Source organism: Calonectris borealis, chromosome 3, assembly GCF_964195595.1.
Source record: "Calonectris borealis chromosome 3, bCalBor7.hap1.2, whole genome shotgun sequence".
NCBI classification, from domain to species: Eukaryota; Metazoa; Chordata; class Aves; order Procellariiformes; family Procellariidae; genus Calonectris; species Calonectris borealis.
In genome coordinates this window covers 866056-890063 of record NC_134314.1, presented here as the reverse complement: position 1 = coordinate 890063, position 24008 = coordinate 866056, and the positions used below count along the sequence as shown (strand labels likewise).

Sequence of the window (24008 nt, the reverse complement as noted above, 5' to 3'; positions counted from 1 at the left end):
AACCCCACGCGCTGGTGGACGACTGGCTGGAAGCCAACTTGGCAGAAAAGGGCCTGGGGTCCTGGTGGCCAGCAGCGTGCCCTCGGGGCAAAGGAGGTCAGCAGCATCCCGGGCTGCATTAAGCAGCGTGTCACCAGCAGACTGAGGGAGAAGATCCTTCCCCTCTCTCAGCACTGGTGAGATCACAGCTGGCGTAGTGTGTTCAGCTCTGGGCTCCCCAGCTCAAGAAACACATGGACTTACTAGTGTCAGTCCAGTGAAAAGCCTCCAAGATAATTAAAGCGTTGTCACAGAAGGAGAGGTTACGATCGCTGTACTGCACACCCTGCAAGAAGCCTCAGGTAAGCCACTCCGTATCGAGTGAATTGAGCAGCTGCGTTTCCACTAGTGTGTGAAACCTGCCCGAGGGTTATCCACAGGCAGGAGACCCCACGGCACGGAATGGGCTGCAGGCACACTGCTGAAACCCGTCAGACTGCACAAAACGGTGATTCTATCCAAACTGCCTACCAGGAATGGCCCGTCCCGTGCAAGATGCCCAGAATTGCCTGGAGGATGTTTGGGAGAATAGTAATTGGGCTGGAGCTTATATATACACACTAAAATACATTGGTTGCTTAACTGTTTCAACAGTTAAACAGTACCATCAAATTCCAGTGCCAATGCCTACATCCTGCTGCTACTTAATTTACTAGCATAGATGCAGCCAGCAGAAAAAACTCTCCCCGCCACCTCTGCCTAATCTGGTTCCACTGCTGCTAGTGGGCCTGACTCCAGGATTCGGGGGAAAAAAAACATGTACTATCATTTGCACATATACAGCTCAGAATAAACATTAACGCAGCACCAGCTAGAACGCCTAAGCAGCATTTGTTTCCTCTCCTATTCCCTCATGACAAAGTATCTCCCTCCCACACATGCAAAATGTTAGTAGTCCCTCCTCTCCACACACAGTGTAAGATTCCTGTTCCTTTCCCACAGGCACAGAAAACATTTTGCAGAAGGAACCATGGCATTTCCACACAGGGCGACTGATCAGAGGGAGACTGCACGCACAGCCTGGAACAGATGCCCGTCCTGTCCAACCTTCCTCAGAAAACACTCACGTACCAGTCATTGCTGTGACTGTTTGTGCTGCGATTGGTTGCCAGCAAGCCAAGCTGTGATATAGCTGATTGCTATGCAATAGCGTTATCCAGCCAGACACAGATGGTCAAAGAATGGGGCAGGGGAGATTGTCATTTGAAAAACTTGCTATTCCTCTGGTGGGGGAAGCTGTGAGACACAGCAGGGTGCTTTGAGAAGACTCCCCTGGTGTACAAGTGACGCATCCTTGAAGCACACAGTTCCTTACAAGCCAACGCTGCCCTCCCAGCCCACGAAGGCTGTTGAAGGTGTAATCACAGCAAGACATACTGACAAGAGCTAAGGCACTACACCAGTGTCTGACCTTCAGTGGAGGATCCTGCAGACCACTTTGGCGATGGCTGCTGAGGGGCTGGCTGTGGGCTGACTGTTGCAGGTTCCATCCCGCACCCTTACCTCCCTCCCTGGCCTTGGGCCTTTTCTGATGCGGAGTCTCAGTCTGATCCTGAAACTCAGCAATGCTCCTGCGGACAAAATCAGACACGACTCAGCACATGGGAGCACGTGCTGAGTGGCACCAGGCTGACTGGCTCTGTGGGGCTTTGATAGATATATCATAGAATCACAGATTAGTTTGGGTTGGAAGAGACCTTTAAAAACCACCTAGTCCAACCCCCATGGGCAGGGACACCTTCAACCAGACCAGGTTGCTCAGAGCCCCGTCCAGCCTGACCTTGGATGTTCCCAGGGATGGGGCATCTACCACCTCTCTGGGCAACCTCTGCCAGTGTCTCACCGTCTCCAGTGTAAACAATTTCTTCCTTCTATCTGGTCTGAATCTCCCCTCTTTCAGTTTAAAACCCTTCCCCCTTGTCCTGTCGCAACAGGCCCTGCTAAAAAGTCTGTCCCCACCTTTCTGATAAGCCCCTTTAAGCACTGAAAGGCCGCAATAAGGTCTCCCCGGAGCCTTCTCTTCCCCAGGCTGAACAACCCCCACTCTCTCAGCCTGTCCTCACGGCAGAGCTGTTCCACCCCCTGATCGTTTTGGTGGCCTCCTCTGGACCCGCTCCCACAGGTCCCTGTCTGTCCTGTGCTGAGGACCCCCGAGCTGGACGCAGCCCTGCAGGGGGGTCTCACCAGAGCAGAGCAGAGGGGCAGAATCCCCTCCCTCGCCCTGCCGGCCACGCTGCTGGTGGTGCAGCCCAGGACACGGTTGGCACACACATCCACACACACCACACTTCGCTTTTGGAGTCACAGCAACACCACGGAGTGCTCCGCCAGAGCCCACCCGTGCCGTGCCGGGCCTCCCCCTGTCCCACTGACAGGTCGCCCTCAGGCTGAGAGCAGGGTTTCCACAGTTACCTCCAGACGTTTAAATGGCTGTTACAGCCGCCGCCCCGCTCCACACGGCTCTGGGGGCACCACGGGCGGGCCCGGACCCGGCGGCGGACCCCGGCCCTGCCAGGGCTGCCCGAGGGCGGGGCCGGGCCGTCCCCTCGGCGGCGCGCACTGCGCCTGCGCGCTGCCGCTGCGCCCCGAGGGCGGGGGGACGCTCCGAGGACCCGGCGGCGCGCGCTGTGGCAGAGGCGGGAGCGCGCGAGACGGCGCTGGCCGCTGATTGGCTGGAGAGCACGAGCGCTCCAGGGGCCCGTTGGCGCAAGGAGAGCGCGCGCCGTTGGCGGACGGCCTCGGCCGCCGATTGGCTGAGGGAAAGGGGGGAGCGCGCGGGGTGAGCGCACGCACGTCCGCCGCCAGAGAAGCGTCTGCCTCGTGATTGGCGGCCAGGCGGCGTCGCACGGCGCGGGAGGGGCGGGGCTGGCGGTCTCGGCTGCTGATTGGCTGACGGCGGCGGAGGGGGTGAGGCGGGCGCGGGCTCAGATTGGCGAGAGTGCGCGCGCCCCTGCGGAGGCGTGCTCGGATTGGCTGGGCGCCGCGAGGCGGCCGGGGACCGTTGGAGCGGGGAGGCTGAGGCGTTCGGCCGCCCGTGTCCGTGCAGCCGGCGGCGGCGAGCGGCGGCTGGAGCCCGGCCGGACGGTGCGTCCCGCGCCCGGGCAGCCCCGGGAACCCCCGACCGCCGCCCGCGGGAGAGGTGCGTGCTCGGCGGGACGGAGGCAGGCGCTAGCGGGCCCGCGGCGAGCTCCGCTACCGCCCGCGGGGCGGGAGGGTGCGGGGCCTTGCAGGGAGGAGGGTGCCCCTGCCCCGCCGCTGCCCCGGGGGGTGCAGGGACCGGCGGGCGGGCAGGCCCGGGACGCCCCCTCCTGCCTGCAAGGTCTTGGCGGCAGCGCCAAGCCGGAGCCCCTCGCCTCAGCCCCGGGAGCTGCGGGTGCGGTGGCGGGGTTTGCTGGGCTCCGGGCCTGGCGCAGAGGAGGCGCCGAGCGGAGCGCCCTGCGGGAGCCCTGGGCGGAGGAGAGCTGCACTGCCGTGTTGGGTGCTCCTAAACGGGCCCCAGATACCTCGGAGAGGGGCAGGTTTGCCTGCCCCCCGCTCCGTCGTCGCTGCTCTTTGTGGATCGTCTTGGTCCGGCAGCGGGAACAGTCCCGGCACCCAAGTGATTCTGGCTGTGGCTTACTGTTTCATCTGGTAGCAGAGAGGTGCTCGCTTAGACGCAGAATCTGCAGGCTTCATTTCTTTGTAATTAACAGGCGACACAATCAGGGCAAAAGTAGCATAATCGTAGTTGTAACTTCAAAATAGGGGGGGAGGTGTTATTTTCCTGTGGAAAACCATGTCTGTCTTGGAAAAAAACTTGGTTTTTTCCCCATCTTTTTAGATTGTCATTAAATGTTTGAAGAAGGAACTGAGCCCAGGAAAGTGGAAGTTGTCCTGAGAGACTTCTCAGTGTAATTCAGGTAATGTGATCTGTTGTGACTACCTGTGGTATTGAACTTAAAAACTTGTGTTACGTAACTGATTTCAGTTTGTTCACAGATAACTTATATTGAAAGTTTTCATTTATGACAAACTTCCGGTATGAAGCAGTGATTTCTGCATTTTTTGCGAGGTATTGGACATGTAAAAATATCCCTGTGTGAGATGCAATCCTGTATTTAAAAAAAACCCACACAATTACATTCTTGTGCAACAGATCCCTTAGCTGGGGAAGGTGAAGCCGATGGACATTCTTACGGAGACCTGGGAGACCCTTAGTGGTGTGCAGAGCACCAGCGTAGTACTTCTTTCAGGGGGGATTGGTGAACCACCGAGAATGGGCTGGACAGCACAAGGATACTTTGAAAGTTGTTTCTGTGCTGCTTGAAAATTCATGTCTAATACTAAAGTTAAAATTTGGTCAATAGTTGTGCATGACTGCCCTTTAAAAATGCTTTGTACTTTCCGTTTTCTTACTCTGGTTCCTAAAACTGACTATATAGTCCAATGCTTTGTCCAGTGTGGCTGCCCAGTGACAAAACATTCCACGTGCCTGAACCAGTGGTTCAAAAAGTCAGAAGTCTCAGTTCCGGGTTTTAAAAGTTGGGAAATGCTGGACTGAAGAATTGTTGGTTTTTTTTTTTCCCTCCTCCCACCCCCGCTTCTTTCTTTTCCCTGGTGAGTGTGTATGATCCTATACTGCTAGATGATATCATAACGTACACCCAAAGAAAAGGAGGTAACCCAAAAGCATTGGTTTAAGAGTGTTGCTTTTTGTGTTTCCTCTTCTCCAAAGAATATTTTTGATTAATGGGGAATTTAGATGGAAGAGCAAACATGCTACTGACCTGAAGACTTCCTCTTTAGGAAGCTGGAAAGAGGAGAATTAATCACTACAGACAGTGTAGGGCAGGTTGAGCAGTAACCGCTCTCACCAGAACAAAACGTACATTTTGCGAAGGCTGTCCGTGGCCTATACTACAGTCTTTTCTAAAGTTCTTTTCCCGACTAGTCAATTCATCTCATGTTACCAGCAACATCATTCCTTTGACCCTTAAATTCTTGCTATGCTTTCGTCTGTCCAGGAAGCTACTGCAGAGGTGGCTTGCTTAGGTCATTGCCTTGACCGTATTGTCCTATTTAAATCCTATCTGGGTTTCTGCTTCTTATCATTATCATACGTAGGATTCTTGTCTTCATTTTGTAGCTGTTTGATGATTTATTCCCAATCTGCCACTCAGGTCTTGTTCAGTACCAAGAAGGGAGCTCCCCACCCTGGTGTTTGGGGTGCCAGAGTTTGTTGCCTACTTGTTACATGATCTCACGTTTAAGAGGGCACATCCAGTAGACCTCCACGTGAGCGTCTTGTGACACCTCCCTCATAGTTCATTAAAGTTTTTGTTGTGATGAATACAGAAGCCATGACAGCATTTAGACTGCTGGCAGGCTGCTCAGTATTGTCTCAAACTCCCTGTTTGTTTGCCGCAGACTGCTTCTCGTGATAGGCTGTAGGTTATTTGGAACGGTGGACTCCTTTATTTGTTGCAGCTAATACGTTCAGGCATGTGGTTTATCACAGAACCTAGATGTTTCAATAATAATATAAATTTTAAGAAGTTAAGCGATGAATAGTATAGAAAACTTAGAAAGAAGTCATAATGCAAGAACAAGGGCTTTTGCAATATCATAAAGGGTTGATAAAAATGCATAATTTTTCCATCAGCTTAATTATATTACACACTGGGTACCACAGGGTGGCATTAGGAGTGACAAATTACAATTCTTTGTAGCCGGGGTCATATGTTATCTATGGCATGTTGTGTAAGCTGACAATTTTTGGAGAGTGAGAAAATCAAGTCTTGAAGTTCAAATCAACAACTTGGGGGTTAGCTGGCGCATTAACCAGAGTGCACAGCACATACTCTGTCTGCATACTTCAGAGAGTCTGGCTTCGTGTGGCTGGTCTGTTACAAGCTTTTACGGAACCTAAATGATGTATTCAGATAAGTCACTTTCTGCAAATAATTTCCTAGAACTTTTTTTAAAAGGAAAGGTAAATAATTCTCTTAGCTCAGACATGGTAATCTGTAGTGTTGACATCACCTGATAGAAACAAAGATGATTTCCCAGTAGGTGTGAAGGGTTCACTGCTACTTTTTTTTACTTTGTGGTTTCGGGGTTATGTTATCTGGTGATAAAGATTTGAATTCATAATATTTGTATTAAGTTAATTTTTTTTTTTTCCCCTTGAGTACCAGGGAGAAGAAATCATGATTGTATTGTGTATGTTTGGTTTAGTGTTTAAACAGGTTTCTACTGATAAACTGTGGCTAAACTTAAATAGTTTCATGGGTCTTTTCCAGTCCTGTGGGCTTTCGCACTACTAGAAGGAATGAAAGTATTTTAACTTCTCAGCTGTGCTTAAGTAAAACAGATTTATAAAAATACTTACACCAATGAAGATTTTTAGGCAACCTAGATCTGGAAGAAATGGTAGATCTTATAATGTGATATCTGTTGTGGAATTTTATTTGGCCAGTTGTATCTCTTTGAAAATGAATGGAATTATGACAGCAGGTACCGATTCATACCTAAATTTTAAGATTGGATGTATAAAGTGTGTACTGTAGTTACAAAACACTTAAAATCGTAATAATTCTACTGTAAATAGTTACTGACTGACTGCAAGTGTGAGGTGTTTTTTAGTCTTTATCAGTCTTCCTGTTTTCAAGTGCAGCTTTTTACTTCATTTAAGAGGTGGAGGAATGAGGAGGGTGTTTTGCCATAAAGCAAATGGGGAGGGAGCCTAGTCCCTAATTTAAATTTCTTTAAAAACAGGAAAAGTGACAAAGCTAAGGGATAAAAGCTCTTAGTTTTACAGAAGACAATGGCAAGCATGATCAATTAAAGTTTTACAATTGGCTTGTTTTGTTTTTCCTTTCTTAAAGAAAGAAAAAAACTTCATTTGTGTCCACAGTTGGTCAGATATTTGGAATGCTGCTGAATCACAGATGATTAGAAAAGAAGCTGACAGAGTTCCGCATGTGTAACAGACATGTGCGTGGGAACAGCAACAGAAGACCATGTAGAGCTGAATGTTAAGGACTGAATACTCTAAAAGGGATTTTTTGATTATGGTCTGCAAAGAGAAGTTAGATGGGAGGCAGGGTAGGGATGAAGTTTCCAGTTGTACTGTACTGTGTTCTGTGTTAATGCTTGTAGGTCAGTTTTTTGTAACAGCTGAATAGACAACGAGAAGAAACTTGCGGCAACAGTAAACATTAAGAGAACTTGACTGGGTAGTAGTGTCAGTGAACTTGCTACGTGATTGTCATCCTACAGGTTGTATAGCAGAGCAGACAGCAAATTATGTGGAAGCAGGTGTGCTGCGAAGTACGCACATTAAAATGTTTCTTGCCCAGGTTCCTACTGGATGCATCCAAAGTATGGTTTGGGGTTTTTTAAATACCTTGCAATATGAGCAAGCCTGCAAGTCTTAACGAGGCTTAACGAGGACTGCACAGTGGGGCAACCTAGCTGTGTAGGCATGGTAGAGTTACAGCCAGGTAGAGAGGTGCTGTGGGGATGGGCAGAATGACCTGTAAAAAGCACAACAGTATTCTTTGAGTTTGTTTATTTATATTACTTTTTCTTTTTGCGGTGCTTTGGAATCTTATCTTTTAATTATTGTGTGTTATTCTTTTATTTATTTATATTTTAATAGAATGATCACATCAAAGGAAATACTGAGGCAGTAGGGAGGCACTGGTGGTTTTGACAACTAGTTTCGGTACAGCCAAATTTTTAAAGGAGGTATTGCATGTTTCTGACAGCTCAGGCAAAACTAAGGTTTTCTTGTATCTGGGACTGTATATATATGTTCACTTTCCCATTGACTGTGGCAAATGGCAGGTACACTTTTAAGTTTAGATTAGTGTAAATTTCTTATTCTATAGTCTTATACCCTTTTAATAACTTTTAACACTTTTGAAAAAAAATTGATAATTTTGTAGACTTGTGAAGTTGGTGAGGATGTTTTTACATTTTAAATTAATGTAGGAGATAAAATTATCATGATGTAAAGGATTAAGCTTGGGTAAGCTTTTTTCCCCCTAATTCAGTTGTGATAGTGAAGGTAGTTCATGTTTCCAGGTGTTTGTCACTACCCCTTTGACTGGAATTTACCGTCTGTACAGGTGTGCCAAAGGAGCAGGTTGTGTGAACTTTTTCTGATGTGCTGAAACTTTTAATCTAAGGTGATTACATCTGAAGTGAGGTGGGAAGGGAAGGTCTTGTGTGGGTTACTATTGATTGGTGAAAGTGGTAGTGGGTGATAGAGATCTAGAGGTGATGACAGATACTGAAAATGGTATTATCTTCTACTGATGTGGATGGATTGGGAGGAGAGTAGCGTCTATGCTCTGTACTGTCATCCATCCACCAGCCCGAGATCAGGGTTAGTTTGCATTCTGTCAGTGTTCATGTACGTATGCTGTCCTGCTGGTGGTGCATTCCTTACTCTGTTCATGCTTGATCTGTTAATCTAGGTTAATAGAGAAAAGGGCAAAAATGTAACTCAAAATATTGCCTAATAAATTTTTCATTTTGGTGAAGAGGCAATTTCCGAATTCTCTCGTGCTTTAGTAAGCAGTTCTGGGAACCTGCAGATTAAAATGGCTAGAAAGGGTTTTATAAAATTCACCTTGGGAAAGCTGGGAAGCACAGATTGCACAGAAATCCCCTCCAGTGTTACAAAGAAGATGAGTCTTCCCTTCCTGAGAGGGAGAGGTAAGCTATGAATTAGGATATTTCCAACTTCTCATTGCTTGAAAATCATGGTGTAATATTTCATTTATCTTATCTAATATTAACACTGCTTTATTTTAAGGAAACAATTTTAACTGCTAAATTTGCTCTTGTTTGCAGGCTCATGGTAAATCTTATATATAGACATTACTTTTAACTTCAGCCTCAAAATCAACGGGGCAGGTTGTAAAAACCCATTTCTATTCCTCAGGCTTTTGGGCAATAAACAAAAATAAGAGTTTGTGATGGTTCTCCGGTTATTCAAGAAAAGCATTTTTGTATTGTAGGCACTTTGTGTCCTGACTTCTATGCATCTTCTCTTTAGTTTGCTGGAAGACAGATCTGACACTGCAGTATGTGTGTCTAAACATGCGGTGTTGTCCTTAATAGCTTGCAGTTCTCCTGTTCCTCATGCTTAACAATTCCCTGTTCACTGAAAATTAATATATATTGCTATGTACCTAAAATAATACCTTGTAGTATTCTTTTAAAGCTTGCTTTGTTTTTGTGACTAGAACTTCACAAGAAGTAGGCTACTAACATACGGTGCCTACTGTCAGTCTCATCAACCCCTCTGTAGTCTTGCACCTGACCTGTAAATTCTTTGGGGCAGGGATTTCTTTCTGTTCTGGGCATTGAACAAATAGTTCCATACATGAAGTGAAACCTTCTTGTGGTACAGTAACTCAGATGGTTTGGAACTCTACCTGGATTTGAATTTTTTCTATTTTGTCTTGAGGTAATCTGGAGCTTCTTTTTAAAATAATGTTAAAAGCTTTTGAAGGTTTTGAACAAAATCCATGATTAAATATTGTTACTTGTTCCACCCTTGTTTAGCTTGTGTCTAGTAAAATCTTTTATCAATTTCTTACTAGGTGGGAAAATAAGATTGCTGGTCTCATACTGGGGCTTAGACCAATGCTATGGTTATTTTCCGTAACAGTAAATTAAAGCAATAAGGACTGGCTGAGGATGTGTTGCCGCGTGCAATGTCCTGTACAGACAAAACAGATGGCATTTTATGCCTTGAGAAAAATCTTACCATTCAAACAGAAGTGGCAAGGCATGGAGTAGGGAAATGTTTGGTTCTTAGTACTAAATTTTTTTTCCTGAACTACTTGATTGCCCATTCATTTTCAAGGAAGTTTACTGCATAATGTGCATGTTTTTGAAAAATCTTCTTTAAGAGTAGCTTTTGATCCTCTGTACTTATTTAAAAAAAAAAAAGAACCTTTGACTTGTACAGAATTTCACTGCAAAGTTATAATCCATTCTCTTGATCTTAGTCTAGTGTTTTTTTTCACTTATGCCCTTCTTGTAGACTGAAGTCAGTTTTGGCTTGTAAAGATCTTATGCAAGCATTTGAGTTCAATACTTGTAAGAAAGCTTTATCTTAAAAACCTGTGAGAGATCCAGACCTTTAAGTTTTTAGGAAACTATGCTACTAGAAGATGCATATTATTTCTCAAAGATGCTCTGTTACTCCTGTTGCTGTAGATACAGAAGTAGCATTTTGAAGTATTTTTAATACTTTTGTGCACAATTGCTTATGCTTCAATTACTTATCCCATACAGTGATGGGAACAGAGTTTGACATTTTAAGTGAGACCAGGAGAATTATCAGAAATTTTTAAAATATACTTTAGAAGAAGATGTTACCAGTCTACTTGCATAAGTATAAAAGGCTTATCTTTTGTCTTCCTGGGTTTTGGTCTACATGCGTTAGATGTGTCCCCCTGAAATAACTTCTAGATCACTTTCTTTTTCTTAGTAAGAGGCATAGGGGAATGAAGGAATACTTTTAATCAATTACATATATTAATGTTTGACTGCTGATGAAAGGGAGATCGGAATATGAACCAAGAGAGAATGAAGAGCAAAAAAATGAGTAAGACAGCATCAGATATTTTGGATAGACAGAGAGGGAGATGAGGGAATGAAATCAATCTTTGTGGGTTTTTTGTTCAAATTCTTCGTAAAGTAAAAGTAAAAATACTTCAGTATCTTTTTACTGAAATCTGTCTAAGATGAATAAATGTAAGCACCTTTATATCATAAATAAATTTATTTTTATACTTTAACAAAGCATTTATGACAATTTAGAAATTATTTAAAATTACTTCAATCAAATGACAGTTGAAGCCATACAAGTTTAGAAGCCCAAAACAAATGATTGAAGTGCTAAACCAGATGCGACAGCAATAACTTTTTCTGCAAGTACAGATATGCCCTGAATTTTTATTCAATATCTTCATCTCAATGACAGGTTCGTTCAAATTTTTTAAAGTTAATGAACTGACAAGGGATGAAAGCTTTTCTTTAAGCCACCCGTGAAGATGCGTTCCTTCTAATTAGAAAATTGGCAGAAAGTTACTAAACTTCCTTCACTGTGTATTGAGTACATTTAAGATCAACCCAAACTGGTATTCTGAATTTTTTTTTTTATTACAAGTTATTTCTGAATATAAATAGGTATAAGCACAATTTTACCCTCACACAGCAACTGCAATCTTCTTATCAGTGATATAAAATATTATTTCTGCTAGTAAAATGCAACATCAAGAATCTGAACAAACTCAAATTTAATAATCCATAAATTAATTTGTATTTCTGTATTCTTCTGTTTGGCTGATGAGGCTGCATTTCAATGCAAACCAATGTATGGAAACGGTTATCAAATCATAAAGATCAGAATTTCCTTTGCAGTATATGTTAAAGGTGGAAATACAAAATAAAACAAAATTTACTTCAAAGCAAAAAAAAAAAAAACCTCTAGCTAATTAACTGATTTAGTGACTACATGAAAGTAATCAAAAAGCAGTGAGGAAGCACCTGAAATTGCAGATATGGAACCCAAATGACAACGTTTAAGTTCATAGACTCTAATGTAGTAGGAAGTCAATATGGTAGCAGTTAGGGACGAATAGAAGTGTGACTTTTTAGATGGTGGCTATAGTTAGTGCAAGAATATAAAGGCTGCTGTATTAGCTGAGATTAATTGCATAGTCTGTCTCCCTGCCTTCGATTTGAAGAGGAAAAGCTGCTTATTTAGGCCGTTACCTACAGCTGATGAGCTCCAAGAAGAGCGAAACCTTTTAAGATAGGTCCTGTAGTATTGGCCTAACAGTCTTCAGAGTGGCTTGCTTGCCTTCATTTTTGTGCTGAAGCTACAAGCGTGCTCAAGAACCACAGAAATGTGTGGTCCGGAGTCATCAGTCGCTAAACCTGTTAGAGCAAGTAAAGGGGAAAACAGTCATTAGGTTTTACTTTTTATTTATATCGCTGGGTTTTATCCAGCCAGGTGTACATATATAATGCTTGCATGCATTGTGGGTGTGGGAGAGAGTTTTTAAAGGTAAGGAAAAGGGAGAACTGTGAAACATAAGAATGGAATATAAACAGGAAAAGGGAAAAAAAAAACCAAACGAGAAATAAGAGAATTGTTTGAGTTTATGGTGCTATTGAAGATATTTTAGATGGTGACTGACTGTAGAATTCTCCACATTTATTGGTATGGAATTTATAAATTAGCTTTTATGTTAACTGTCATAGCGGTTACTCATGAAGCAATCGAACAGTATTATTGTAGCTATTGCAAGAAGGAGAAAGTGAATGGATAAAGAGAAATAGTAAACTTTTTGAACGTTTGCATCAAACATACTCAACTAGTTTTGTAAGGTACTATATCTTAAACAATTTTTGTGCTTTAAGGTGAATATTATTTTGCACCAAGTATACACAAATAACTTAGCGTTTACTAAATAATATTAGAAAAAAATTGTTAAAAATTAAATTATGTTTCTTTAGTGAATATTTCACTGCAGTAGAAATAATTCCTTGCTGATTCTCAACATAATGAATTTAAATAATAGGCATCTTGAACTAAAACCTCTCATGGGACTTGAGGTTAGTCTTCCTATTGCAGTAAAAAAAAATCCTTTTATATATGTATATAGACATACAGATATATACACACACTTATGTATAAGTAAAAATAAGTTATCGTTATAATATTGCAATGTGTCAGTAATTTTCAACAGCCTCAGCCTCTAATCTGAATACTTAGAACAGTAAGTTGAACACACGCATTATGACAGAACTAGTTGAAATTGGAGCAGACTGCGGTTTACTTTCAGTATCTCTGAAGTTAAATCAGCAAACGCAATCTGCACGGTGTCAGCTGCTGGCTGCAGCAGTATCTTCCACTCTTAAACTTCCCGTTCTGATTTCAGCTTGAGCATATTTGACTGTTAAGACTCCTAGACTACAGTCAGTATTAGTACCTATACTGACTTCTCTGGCACATAAAAAATAAACTCTGCCAACACTGGGTTCATCTTACTGATTTCAGATTTTCTTCCTTAAACAAAGCTGCTGCCTCTTGACATAAAGCAGAACCATATTCTGTGGAACCAGCACCATTCTTTCTTTAAATTCAAGCACTGTTCTATCACTGCAGGGAGGAAATCCTGTGTTTCACTGAGTCAGACTTGAGCAGAGCACTCGTGTGCTCTCTTCCAAGTTTTCTGTACTTCCACCTTAGGTGGTGAGTGTAAATTTGGCCCATGCTGTCAGAGCAAGAACTGATGGGAAGACCAAAACCTGTGGAACTGACATTTACTTCCAGCTCTCCATGCTTATCAGAATCCTTGAAACTTTGGGAGACGTCCAGTCAGAAGAGATTGGCTCTGGCATGCAAATTCAACTGCAGCTGGTTTTAACAGCCTTTAAGGAAAAATGCAGTAGGTTGAACCTACTCTTAGTCCTTATTCTTAAGTGAACCAAGAGCTGTCGTAATGCAAGTGTCCTTTCTGGATTGCTAAAGGTTACAAAATCTTTTTGAGGAAGAAATACCTGTGGAAATCATCCAGGACAGACAATACAGACTCATTGTCACACCACCATGACTGGAAGCAGAGTAAGTTATTTGATGATACTGCTTTTGCTAGAATAGCAAAACAGGATGTTCATCATGAAACACCTGTGTGTTTCAACCTCTATCAGGTTTTAGATTTTTTCCCTCTGATAAAGATTGATGGAGTACAGATGGTTTGTGTCCAGGCATATTTCTTTAAGTACTGGAAGTTTCAGCCTTTTGTTGAATTAAGTGTTACTAAAGCTAAAGAAATTAAACTCCAGTGTTGTTATTCAGTTATTTATATGCGCTCCAATTCTATATGTTTTAAAAATCTGCTAGCCTCACTTAGCACTTGAAACAATCTGTAGACTTCTGATTTTTCTTTCGATTTAGTTGTGAGTATTTACTTTGACCATGACTTCTGTGTCTTTTTAGCAAGAGAGAAAATAGATTTGTTTTATATCTCACAATATAGATTTCTAATTTGGAAAACACTGGGGTGGGGAAAGGGAAAGGAAGACAAAAACACATTATCTTACTGCTAAGAATGCCTCAGTATAGGATAGAGGTAAGAAAAATATGTCCTTCTACTCTAAGAGCAAGGTTGCATTTTTGGGCAGGAGACAAATACAGCTAAAGAGTCAGAGAGCAATTCCTCGTAGTCTCACCATTTCCAGGTTAATTCTGTCACTGTCATAAATAACAGCATATAATCACAAATGGTAAGTGACCAGAGGGTGAACAGTGAGGTGTCTGCTGAAGGAAATCATGTTAAAAATGCAAGCCAATTCTTAAGAAGTTTAGAAGGACTCTGTTAGCAGTTGAATTTCATGTCCTCTTTTATTGTCCAGTGTAGAGGCATATAAAGTTATGCAAATAAAGGGGTGAGAAAAGGGAGAGGGTAAACAGGCAGTCCTAGGTTTATATGTCTGCTCCTAGGCTCTGAACTTGCCCTCAAAAATAGGATCCCAATGCTTTAGTATAATTCTGTGAAAGCTTCAGACCAATGCTCAGTCATGGTCCAAAAAAAAAAAAAGCTAATAGAATATTAAGAGTCTTTTAAAAAATAAAAAAGACAAGAATGTTATTATTGCTGCTGTATACAGCAGTGGTGTGCCTACATATTGAATACTCTCTTCTGTTTCTCCTTCATCTCTGAAAGCAGATGATGGAACAAGAAAAGGGGTGGTGGAAGATGATAAAGATAAATCATGAGTGATTTCTGTGCAAGAAACAGCTAGTCTCCAGATTCTTCTGCCTGGAAAAGAGATGATGTCTGAGGATTGTTCATGTCTTGTCCAATACAGAGATGGGTGGAGGCAGGAGAAAGCATAAAATGGAGCTAGCCAGTAATGAGTCTGAAAGATGATGAGGAACCATACTTTTGACCTGACACAGTATGGTCATTTTTATGTTTCTATTTAAAATAAACAAACAAAAACTACACCCCTACAAATTTCCAAGAGTGCAGAATGGAATTTTACAGGTTTCTCGATCACACAGAAGAAATATAGAGAAGACAGCACTCAGTACTACAATTTTAACCCTGATCTTTAAAGGAAAATCCAGCCTTTTCAGAATAATTAAAGCATAACATCTCTGAACCTAACTGGAAATATTTTTAGAGTTTTCTGTGAAATTCAGGGGCTTTTGGTTTGTAGCTTGATACAAATAGCAAGAAGTATTGTCTGGATCTCAAAGTGCTTGGCTTTCAAGAAGCTGAAGTATCTCTGCTGCAAGGACCTTTTGGGGAACCTCGCTTTTCTGTGTAATTATTCAGAGGTTCAGTGGTCATTCAGAGTTGGAGAAGGAAGAAAGTAGATTCTTTAATTAAACACGACTGATGCCAAGTCTTGGTATCTTAATGCATAGACTCTTTTGATGAACTTTACCTTTGAAGCACTCAGGGTAGGTGGCAGGAAGCGTAAGGGAAGAAATAAGAAATCATTAGGCCTAGTCTACAGAAAACAATGGTACTGTCTAGCATTAGAAAGTCTCAGACTGGATGGAGGTCGGGCATTTTGTACCATGGCCAGAACCACAGAAAGCTATCTGGCATTTGTGATATTTGTGTATGCACTTTAAGACTATGCTTAAGGAAACACTGAAGTTAGGATTTAACTGATTAATTTCCCTTTCAGTCTTGGCCATTCCCCTTCAAATACATGCACTAAGATACAGTGTTTACTGTTGTTTTTATAAAAGTCTGATTAATACTTAAGGTAGTTTTCTATTAAAACTCCCTCCAAATTTCGTCTTCTGAATCCGTATTGATACCTGCATGGGTTCTTCATCTGCAAGTTCTAATGTTTGTAGGCATTTTCACCTTCAGGTAGCATGTAGCTACAGGAAAATGAAATGCATTTTATTATTATATTTCATTGATAGAGGAAAACTTAAATTCAGAGTTACTTTATTTTGGAAAAGCTGTTTTTTTTCTGCTGTCTGTGTCAATGTTGATCCTTACCTCTCATCTTTGAGTTTGTCCAAGTCAAATAACGTTCTGTGTGTTCTGCTCTGCTACTCATGGCCATTCCAGTCATTCCTGCGCAAAGCTGTGATCCCTGTTCATCTTTACTTCTCACCTCCTTGTTCAGTCTACTGTGGTTTTCCATCCTAGGCTTTCCCTAGTTACATGCACATTAATTGCTTTAGTCACCCCTCTTCATTTGACCTTTCCTTGGCTGCTCGGCTTTCTCCATATGCGTGTGTTGATTTGGACTCATAGGAGCACAAAGTGCATTTGGTACAAGGAATGACAAAATAAGCTGAGATCCCTCAATGTGGAAAGAGGCAGCTGGGGAGGAGATATGTTGGAGATCTAGAAAATCATGAATGCCGTGGAGAGGGTGGATAGTGATTGATTGGTCCGTATCTCTTGGTAGAAGAACTAGGAGGCTTGTGAATCTGATAGGGGGAGGCAGGTGCAGAAAATCCAGGGAGGTGATTTGTTGAGCCGTGGGTTTCGTGCTCGGGAATTCTTGCTGCAGAGTGTTGTGAATGTCAAAAGTTTATGGGTGGTAAAGGGACAGACACACAGGCTTGGGGGGGGAAAAAAAGCCGTTGATGGTTACTAAATATGGAGAATCGCTTCGGCTCAGGAAGTCTTGGCATTGCAAACTTTTGGAACTTGAAAGGAAGTTCTTGCGAAGTTTTACTGTATGCTTGCCCCATTCTTGTATTCTTCCCTGCACATCTGCTTTGGGTTCCTTTTGGAGACATGATGCTGCATTGGCAGCTGGATTTGGCCCCGTAGCGTGCTGTTATTCTCTTAGTAGAACTTTGTGAGAAAATAATGAAGGCTTTTAAGCATGAGTAAGCAAGGTTTTTTCTTCTCAATCCCTCTTTAGCATTTTATCTGAGTTCTTTTTATGACTTGAGTCCAACAAACTTGATCTGGGTTACTGTTATGGAAATCTTCAGGTTCAAAGCTGATGTTTTGTGAATGTTTAAGAACTTTCTTCTGTTGACAGTGTAAAGTATTGACAGTTGTTAGACGCATGTTGCTGCTGTCCTTTATGTAGCAATATAGTGCCTGGTTACTGTAGGCATGGAATTGGGACTTCTTCAGCATAGAGTGATCATATAGTGTATGCTATATAGTTAGCACATACTAAAATGGTAGCATATGCTAAAGAGAGAACACAAAAATGCAGTACTGTTCTCTAAGGTAGGCATTGGTCTATGTATACCGCTTATCCCAAGCACTGCCAATCTGTTGGGGTTTTGAAGAATGATGAAGTAGATACCAAGCGTTTAGAAGCAGCTCGTCGCGAAATGTGAAGGACAAAACTGGATGAAAAAAACCCCTCATAAGTACCTGTTTAAACATGTAGTGTGATACTGGAGAATCCCCAGTGCATTCACATTGTCTGTCCTCTGTTGGTACATAAATATATTTGAGCATTTTTTCTCCACATATATCTGTTGTAAGGTGAGCATCCATCTTGAGAATTTTTGTCTGCCTTGTCATTTCAATGCATGTTTCTTGGCACTTTTCTCACGCATTGTACCACAAACGTTAAAAAAAACAGAACAATGCACAACCAGCCAAACAAAAAAAACCCACCAAAAAAATCCCCGCCAAAAAAACAAACCAAACACCCCCACCCCCTTCAAACAAACAGAAACAGCCAAACAGAAAAAACAATGCAGAACAAACTGCAGTTTACTTTTCTTGTTTTCTGATGTTGAGCCCTGTAATTTGCATCCTTAGCATAATTGCAGTTATTCTGGTTTTAGTTCATTCCTGTTTTGAACTTGAGGTAAGTTTAAAGTGAACGGTGAATATAGACCTTCCATCTTTCTTCTTCCCAGCTTTATCAGTAAGGGATCCTTCTGTATCTGATTGTTCAGGCTTTAAAAATGGATTTGTCAATTATTCTAATAGATCTCATATGACTAATGTAATTTCCACAAATTTTCCAAATATCTGCCAGTTTGTCTCTTCTCTCTCCACTCTATTTGTCTTTAGAATGTGTAATTCTCTGGCCCAGAAAGATTATTTCCTAGATGTTTGCTCCCTCACAGATAATAGCAGGAAAGAATCAGGAAGGAGAGCTTGTGAATCTAAATAGTAATGTTTGATTATTTTTGGTGAGCAGGTACAGGATTGTTGAGCTGTTCATCTAATGAAGATTTCAAATCTTTTGCTCCCTTCAAGAAAGGCAAGAGACTCAGAGGAGAACCTGAGACAATATTCCGTAGGACATGATTTTCCTGAGACCATACCTGAAAAATCTGTACAAGATAATTCCTGAGCGATGGGTTAGTCAGGCTTTGTTGATATGTCCCTGCAGCACTTCATAATCACGGAGACACCGGTTTACTTATTCAGATCTCATTTCAAGGACATTGCTGAACAGATAAGTCACTCATTTGCTTTGCAGAGAGCGTGAAGGGTAATGCTAGCTCCTTTAAAATTTTAAAGTGTATATCTTGGTCAATCTAACCTATTTAGCTGTGAATTATGTATGATAATGTTCTATGACCGTGGTTCATGCAGCTTGAATGACCTCTTAAAAAACTCAAATCCTGACACCTGCGAGGCAGTAAAGTGTCTGTAGGGAAAGAGATTGATGTCATGGTAGTATCATGACTTTAAATGTGCATGTTACCAGACAGCAGCAAAATTAATTGCAGCCCTTAGTATACAGCATTAGCCTCACACCCTGCTTCGTCTCTGCTTTTAGTCCTTTCCTCAGCCCCGTCTGTGCTACGTGCACAGCCTCCCGAGTGGTGGTGGTGAACGGGAGCCGCTGGCGTTGCCATATGCTTTTTCTTGTTGGTAGCACGTCTCTCTGCCTCCTGTGAAAGCACGGCAGAGGAAGCCCGTCTTGTGGGTTTAGCTGGAATCCATGGGCTAGGAGAAATGGCGGTTTCGGTATCTCTAGTATCACTCTGCCTTGCCGCTCTGACGTGAGGCACGTTCCCCAGGGACGGGTTCCAGCTTTGCAGAAAAAGGAGATTGGCTTGGAAGCAGGGGGTTAGGAAGGTGGAAGGAGGGACACATGCACCCAAAGCCCAGGGACAAGAAGATCTAATATTATCATGATTTTTTTTTTGGTGTTGCAAAGGTTCAAGTGGTATTGTCCCTTTTGTCTTGATCAAATAGTCTTTACTAAAAACAATTTAAAAGATCAAATAACTACCCCTTGGAGTCCATCTGTTGTGGAATTTAGAGAGGTGCTAGCACTTAAAGCTAATTACTGGTCCAGTAACTGGCATTCTTCAAGATGACATGCATGTTTTATGTGATGAGGAAATAAAGAGAATAGTTAGTTCCAAAACCTCTTAAACTTGGGGCAGTGTATGAGGATAGCTGGAACTTGTGGGTGAACAAAATAAATCACACGGGCAAAGTTTCCCAGTGCCCAGCTCTTTGAACACCTGCTTCAGTCTACAGTGAAGTACAGCTCGAGATAATGCATTGTGAAGAACCTTGGTTGAGAAGATAAGACACTCTGTTTGCATATATTTATTTAACTTAATAAATTGAATTTATTTTAGGAAGCTGAAAAAAAAGAAACCGTTACATATCTGCAAAAATGCCACTGAAGTTTTTTCCTTCCAAAAAAAATATACAGAAGCACATTGGTTCTGAGTCTATGGTTTTCTAAAGTAGGAAAAAATAAGGAAATAAAATATATTTACCGATTACTTTATACCACCATGCGCTTATTTTTCCTTTTATGAACAGTTAAGGAAAAAGGTTTGGTGGCTTTCAAGATGAGTATGTTACGATCATCACCAGAGAATAATTAACAGGCAATGGACAACTGCTGAGGGAAACTGTTAATCAGAGAGTGTATATTAAGTGCCAAGGCATGACTTTCTTTTCTTTGGTTGACGTTTAAGCCTAATGAAATCTGTCCTGCCGTGTTGCTTGAGGGTGAGCCGACTAACTCCCTTAGAGTTAGATTCGGGTGTAATTGTAGAATAATTGTTTGGTATTTTTGCCTTTTTTTTTAGACATTAAAAAACATGTTTAATGAGTTGGTGAATCTGGTAACAAAAGATGTAGTAGTTTTAAGTGAAATTTTACACTGATACTGAATTAAGTTGCTTTTTTTCCTCTGGAGCTGACTGAAATTTAGCATCTGTCTTTTAGGACTACATAGTGAAGGAAGCCCTATGAGGTACTAAGTTCTCCCTATGCCTCCTTACCTTGGGGTAGAAGTTCCACTATGTTGCTGTCACTTCTTTAATCTGTTTTCCTAAGAAAGGGAGGCCTGTGTGACCAAACTAGACTTTTTTTTTCTTTCCACCTTAATTATATTTAAGATCTTTACTTCCCTGACAAATATGATTTGACCTCGGGCATCAGGTTTCACAGTTAAATGAATTCTTATGAGTTTTGTTTAAAGACAACACAACCCCCCACCCCCAAAACCAACATCCCCACAAAAACCCTGGGCAAGGAAGAGGAAATCTGTGCCAGCCAGGGAAAGGAATGTAATATACTTTCTCCTTTTGAACACCCAAGTCTCCAACATGCAAATCCGTAGGGCTCTGCACTTCATTGGCTCAACTGCTCATGGAGAGGTCTTGTTTGCTTTGTATTTTGCAAACAAAATCTCTTTGAACAGAAAGGAATTCTTTACATGATATTGCTATACATACGTATGCAGCTCTGAGTTTTGCAAACTTAAGATTAGCAACTAAAATGTTTAGAATTAATGTTTCCTGTACTCTGCAGCACTTCAAAAGGTATTAACAAGTCTCTGTTATGGAATACGATCGTTATGAAGAGATGTCTGTCTTTCTACTGGTCTTTTCATTTACCAAATATAATCAAACGGTTTCGGTTGAGGGATAAAATAATGTTGTTCACAGTAAGTTGCTCTTGTAACAGAAATTCTAGCACAAACAGTGTTTGCCATTTTTGTCTTCAGAATGATTGAGGAGAGTGGGAAGAGGAGGAGGACAATGGCAGAGAAGAGACAGCTGTTCATGGAAATGAGTAAGTAAGAAATTTGAAGACATAATGTCATTTATTCTTTACTGAGAGCTTCACTTTGATAGTTTTACCAGATCAGTTACATCTTGTTTCCACAAGACCATTGCCTCAACTAGTGAAAAGCATCCTGGGTGCTCCTGAGTGCTGGTCAGGAGGAGAGTACAAGAGGTGGGTCACAACTGCCTAAAAGGTCATTGATTTCTAGGTTTTGTGAAGCTCCTTTTTTAAGGAACATTCGCACAATATCCAAAGTTTGTGGACAACTATTAAAATAAATAATGACAACAGACAGATCACCTTTTACTTTAAAAAAAAAAATTTTAAAAATTGCACCACAGTGCTAGTGTGGCGCAGAAGAGAAACAGTTTGAGGGACTTGGGGGGTTGTTTTTTGTACAGGACTGTTCTCTGAAAGAGAGGCTGTAATTGTTACTAGAAACCAAACGCCTGTCCAGAGATAATATAATTTAAAGGAATGAGAAATAGCCTTTTAAAAAGATACGTGCAGTTAGAAGTAAAAGATTGTATGTTTGCATGACATCACGTTGTTTTACTTTCCTATGGGAGCACAGGACTGAATGAAATGCCTAGGTTAGGCAAGCATGTCCTATAAGTCGGTTTATAGGCTGATGAAGGTCTGTCTTAAAACAATAGTATATTCGTGCTATTTTGTTGAAGGAATTCCAGAGTAACATTCTTACTGTGGTTGTAAGAGTCTTATAATTTCAGGAACAGTTTCACTCCTGGCTAATTTATATCTGCTTCCTCTCATGTGAGACCGGTCTTTGGATAGTATTTCTCCCCATCCTCCCAGCTTGCTTTGTGTTTGAGTTTACAGTCATGTCCCTTTTTGGCTTGTTCAAGATATGGCACACGCTAACTCCTGTAGTCTCCCTGCTGTACATCTCATCTCCTGTTCTTCTCTGCCTCTATTCAGTTTCACTTGAGCAAAGGTGACTGAATGTGCGTGATATCCTGGATGAAATCTCATTAGAACCTTTTAAAAAATGACAATAGTACTTCTCCACTAGAAATGCTTTGACTGGTGCATCAGAGTATTACATTTGTCTCATCACTTTGAAGTGTTGTAGTTGTCTTGTGATCGTTTAGTACAGAAATTGAGCTGCTAGTTTTTAGCTTTGGTTAAGTTGTTAAAAATATTCTGAATTCTTCTGATTGTCTTTATACAAGATGCCTCTTCTTGCAGCTGTGGTTCTTGCTGTTCATTATCAGTGAAAGTGCTGGTGTATAGACATTCCAAACTGCCTTTTGCTGTAAGGCTCTTTAGCCTATCAGTGTGAGAAATCTAAGGTCTTCAAGCTTCACCTATCCTGTGGTGGAATATTTCACTATAAAGTGAACACATAAATGTTTTCCTTTCTAGGTGAGATTCATACACAGAGTAGATGTGCGATGTGTAAAATGGATGCTTTCAGTGACCATTTGTTGTTGGTCAACATACAAATTTGCTGAAGTGTTTAGATAATTGCTCATGTGAGACAAGAGTAGACCTTGGCATTCACCCACATTGGACGTGCTACCCAAGGATGTGTTTGTTGGTTTTGTAGTACTTACGGAGCTGTCTGACAGGCGAGAATTCTGTGCAAGCTATTCTAATTTCTCTGAACTGCAGAATACATATGGAGTTGATCTTATGGAAGGGTGTAAAGAAGGTGGAGCCAGACGTCTCTCAGCCCAGTGGCAGGATACAAGGCAATGGGCACAAACTGAAACACAGCAAATTCCATCTGAATATGAGAAAAAACATTTTTACTGTGAGGGTGGTTGAGCACTGGGAGAGGTTGCCGAGCGAAGTTGTGGAGTCTCCGTCCTTGCAGATACTCAAAACTTGACTGAACAGAGTCTTGGGCAAGTTGCTGTAGCGGACCCTGCTTGAGCAGGGAGGTTGGACTGGGTGATCTCCAGCAGTCCCTTCCAGCCTCAACTATTCTCTGATTCTGAGCTTGAAAACACATCCCGTTTTATCTTCAGATAGGTTAGAAGAATGACCTTGTTGAAGCTTTTGTGGTAGTGTGACACAGGAAGACAAGAACAGAAAATGGATGACTTCTTGTTTTTGTTTTTGCATGTAGCTGTTAAATGACCTTTTCTATATAATATATATACACACACACATATGTATATTTTATATACATTTATATACGTATATTTTATATAGACAAAGCATTCAGTGAAGACTCATGGTCTGTGGAAGTGCTTTCTGTGCTTTGAAAGGTAGAAGTATGCACCTTAATTGAGAGTTTTGAAAGAATATTGCATAGAAGATACAAAATGAGCTGTTTTGTTGTAGCCTTGGATCTGAATACTCCAGCTTACGTTACCTGGCCAAGTACTTTCCTGAAATATATCAAAGATGATACTGTGAAATAATCCACTTAAGTTTGTTGCATCATGCTATCAAGCAGAATGCTCCTCAGATGTTGGCTAGTCTAGTGCCACTCTTGGGCAAGCTGTCATGGGGAGCCTTGGATTGGGAAACTGGTGGGCCTCCTCACTGATCTTATGAGAGTCTTTGCACCTCATGTTGCACGGCAGTGATGAAGAGAAATAATCCTTGTATGTCACTTTCAGGACACAGTACATAGGTCTCTAAGAACAAGCAGATGCTTTGGCATGTGTGCAGATGCTTTGGCATTGTATTTGTGAAACTGTAATGAAATATCTAAAAGACAAGAATACTTTCTTGAATTTGCAACTGTGAGTCAGTGGGTGCATACACAAAGGTAATTCAAATGAGGTATTTGCAAGTTGGTTTCTGAATTCAGAATGTAGGAGGGAATAAGTTATCACCTTTGAGCAAGACCCCCCGATATAGCAATCAGATGCCACCTTCGGGAGGATGTGGGTTTGGTTTTTTGTTTTTGTTTTTTAAGTATCTTTTAGAAGTCTGGATTCTATAAGTCACAGT

The 24008-nt window shown here is 41.7% G+C and overlaps 1 protein-coding gene across 2 annotated transcripts in view; it reads left to right on the top strand.

The window, feature by feature from the left end:
- The first annotated feature begins 3005 nt into the window (after positions 1 to 3005).
- DTNB (dystrobrevin beta) overlaps positions 3006 to 24008 on the top strand; it is a 216309-nt gene continuing 195306 nt past the window's right edge. The window contains exons 1-3 of one of the 2 annotated variants that reach the window (XM_075144762.1): positions 3006 to 3178; positions 3860 to 3938; positions 21016 to 21083. In XM_075144762.1, the coding sequence (XP_075000863.1) occupies positions 21017 to 21083 (67 nt within the window). In that variant the 5' untranslated portion in view covers positions 3006 to 3178; positions 3860 to 3938; position 21016. The remainder of the gene's footprint in view (positions 3179 to 3859; positions 3939 to 21015; positions 21084 to 24008) is intronic. The other variant, XM_075144761.1, reaches the window with a different exon arrangement.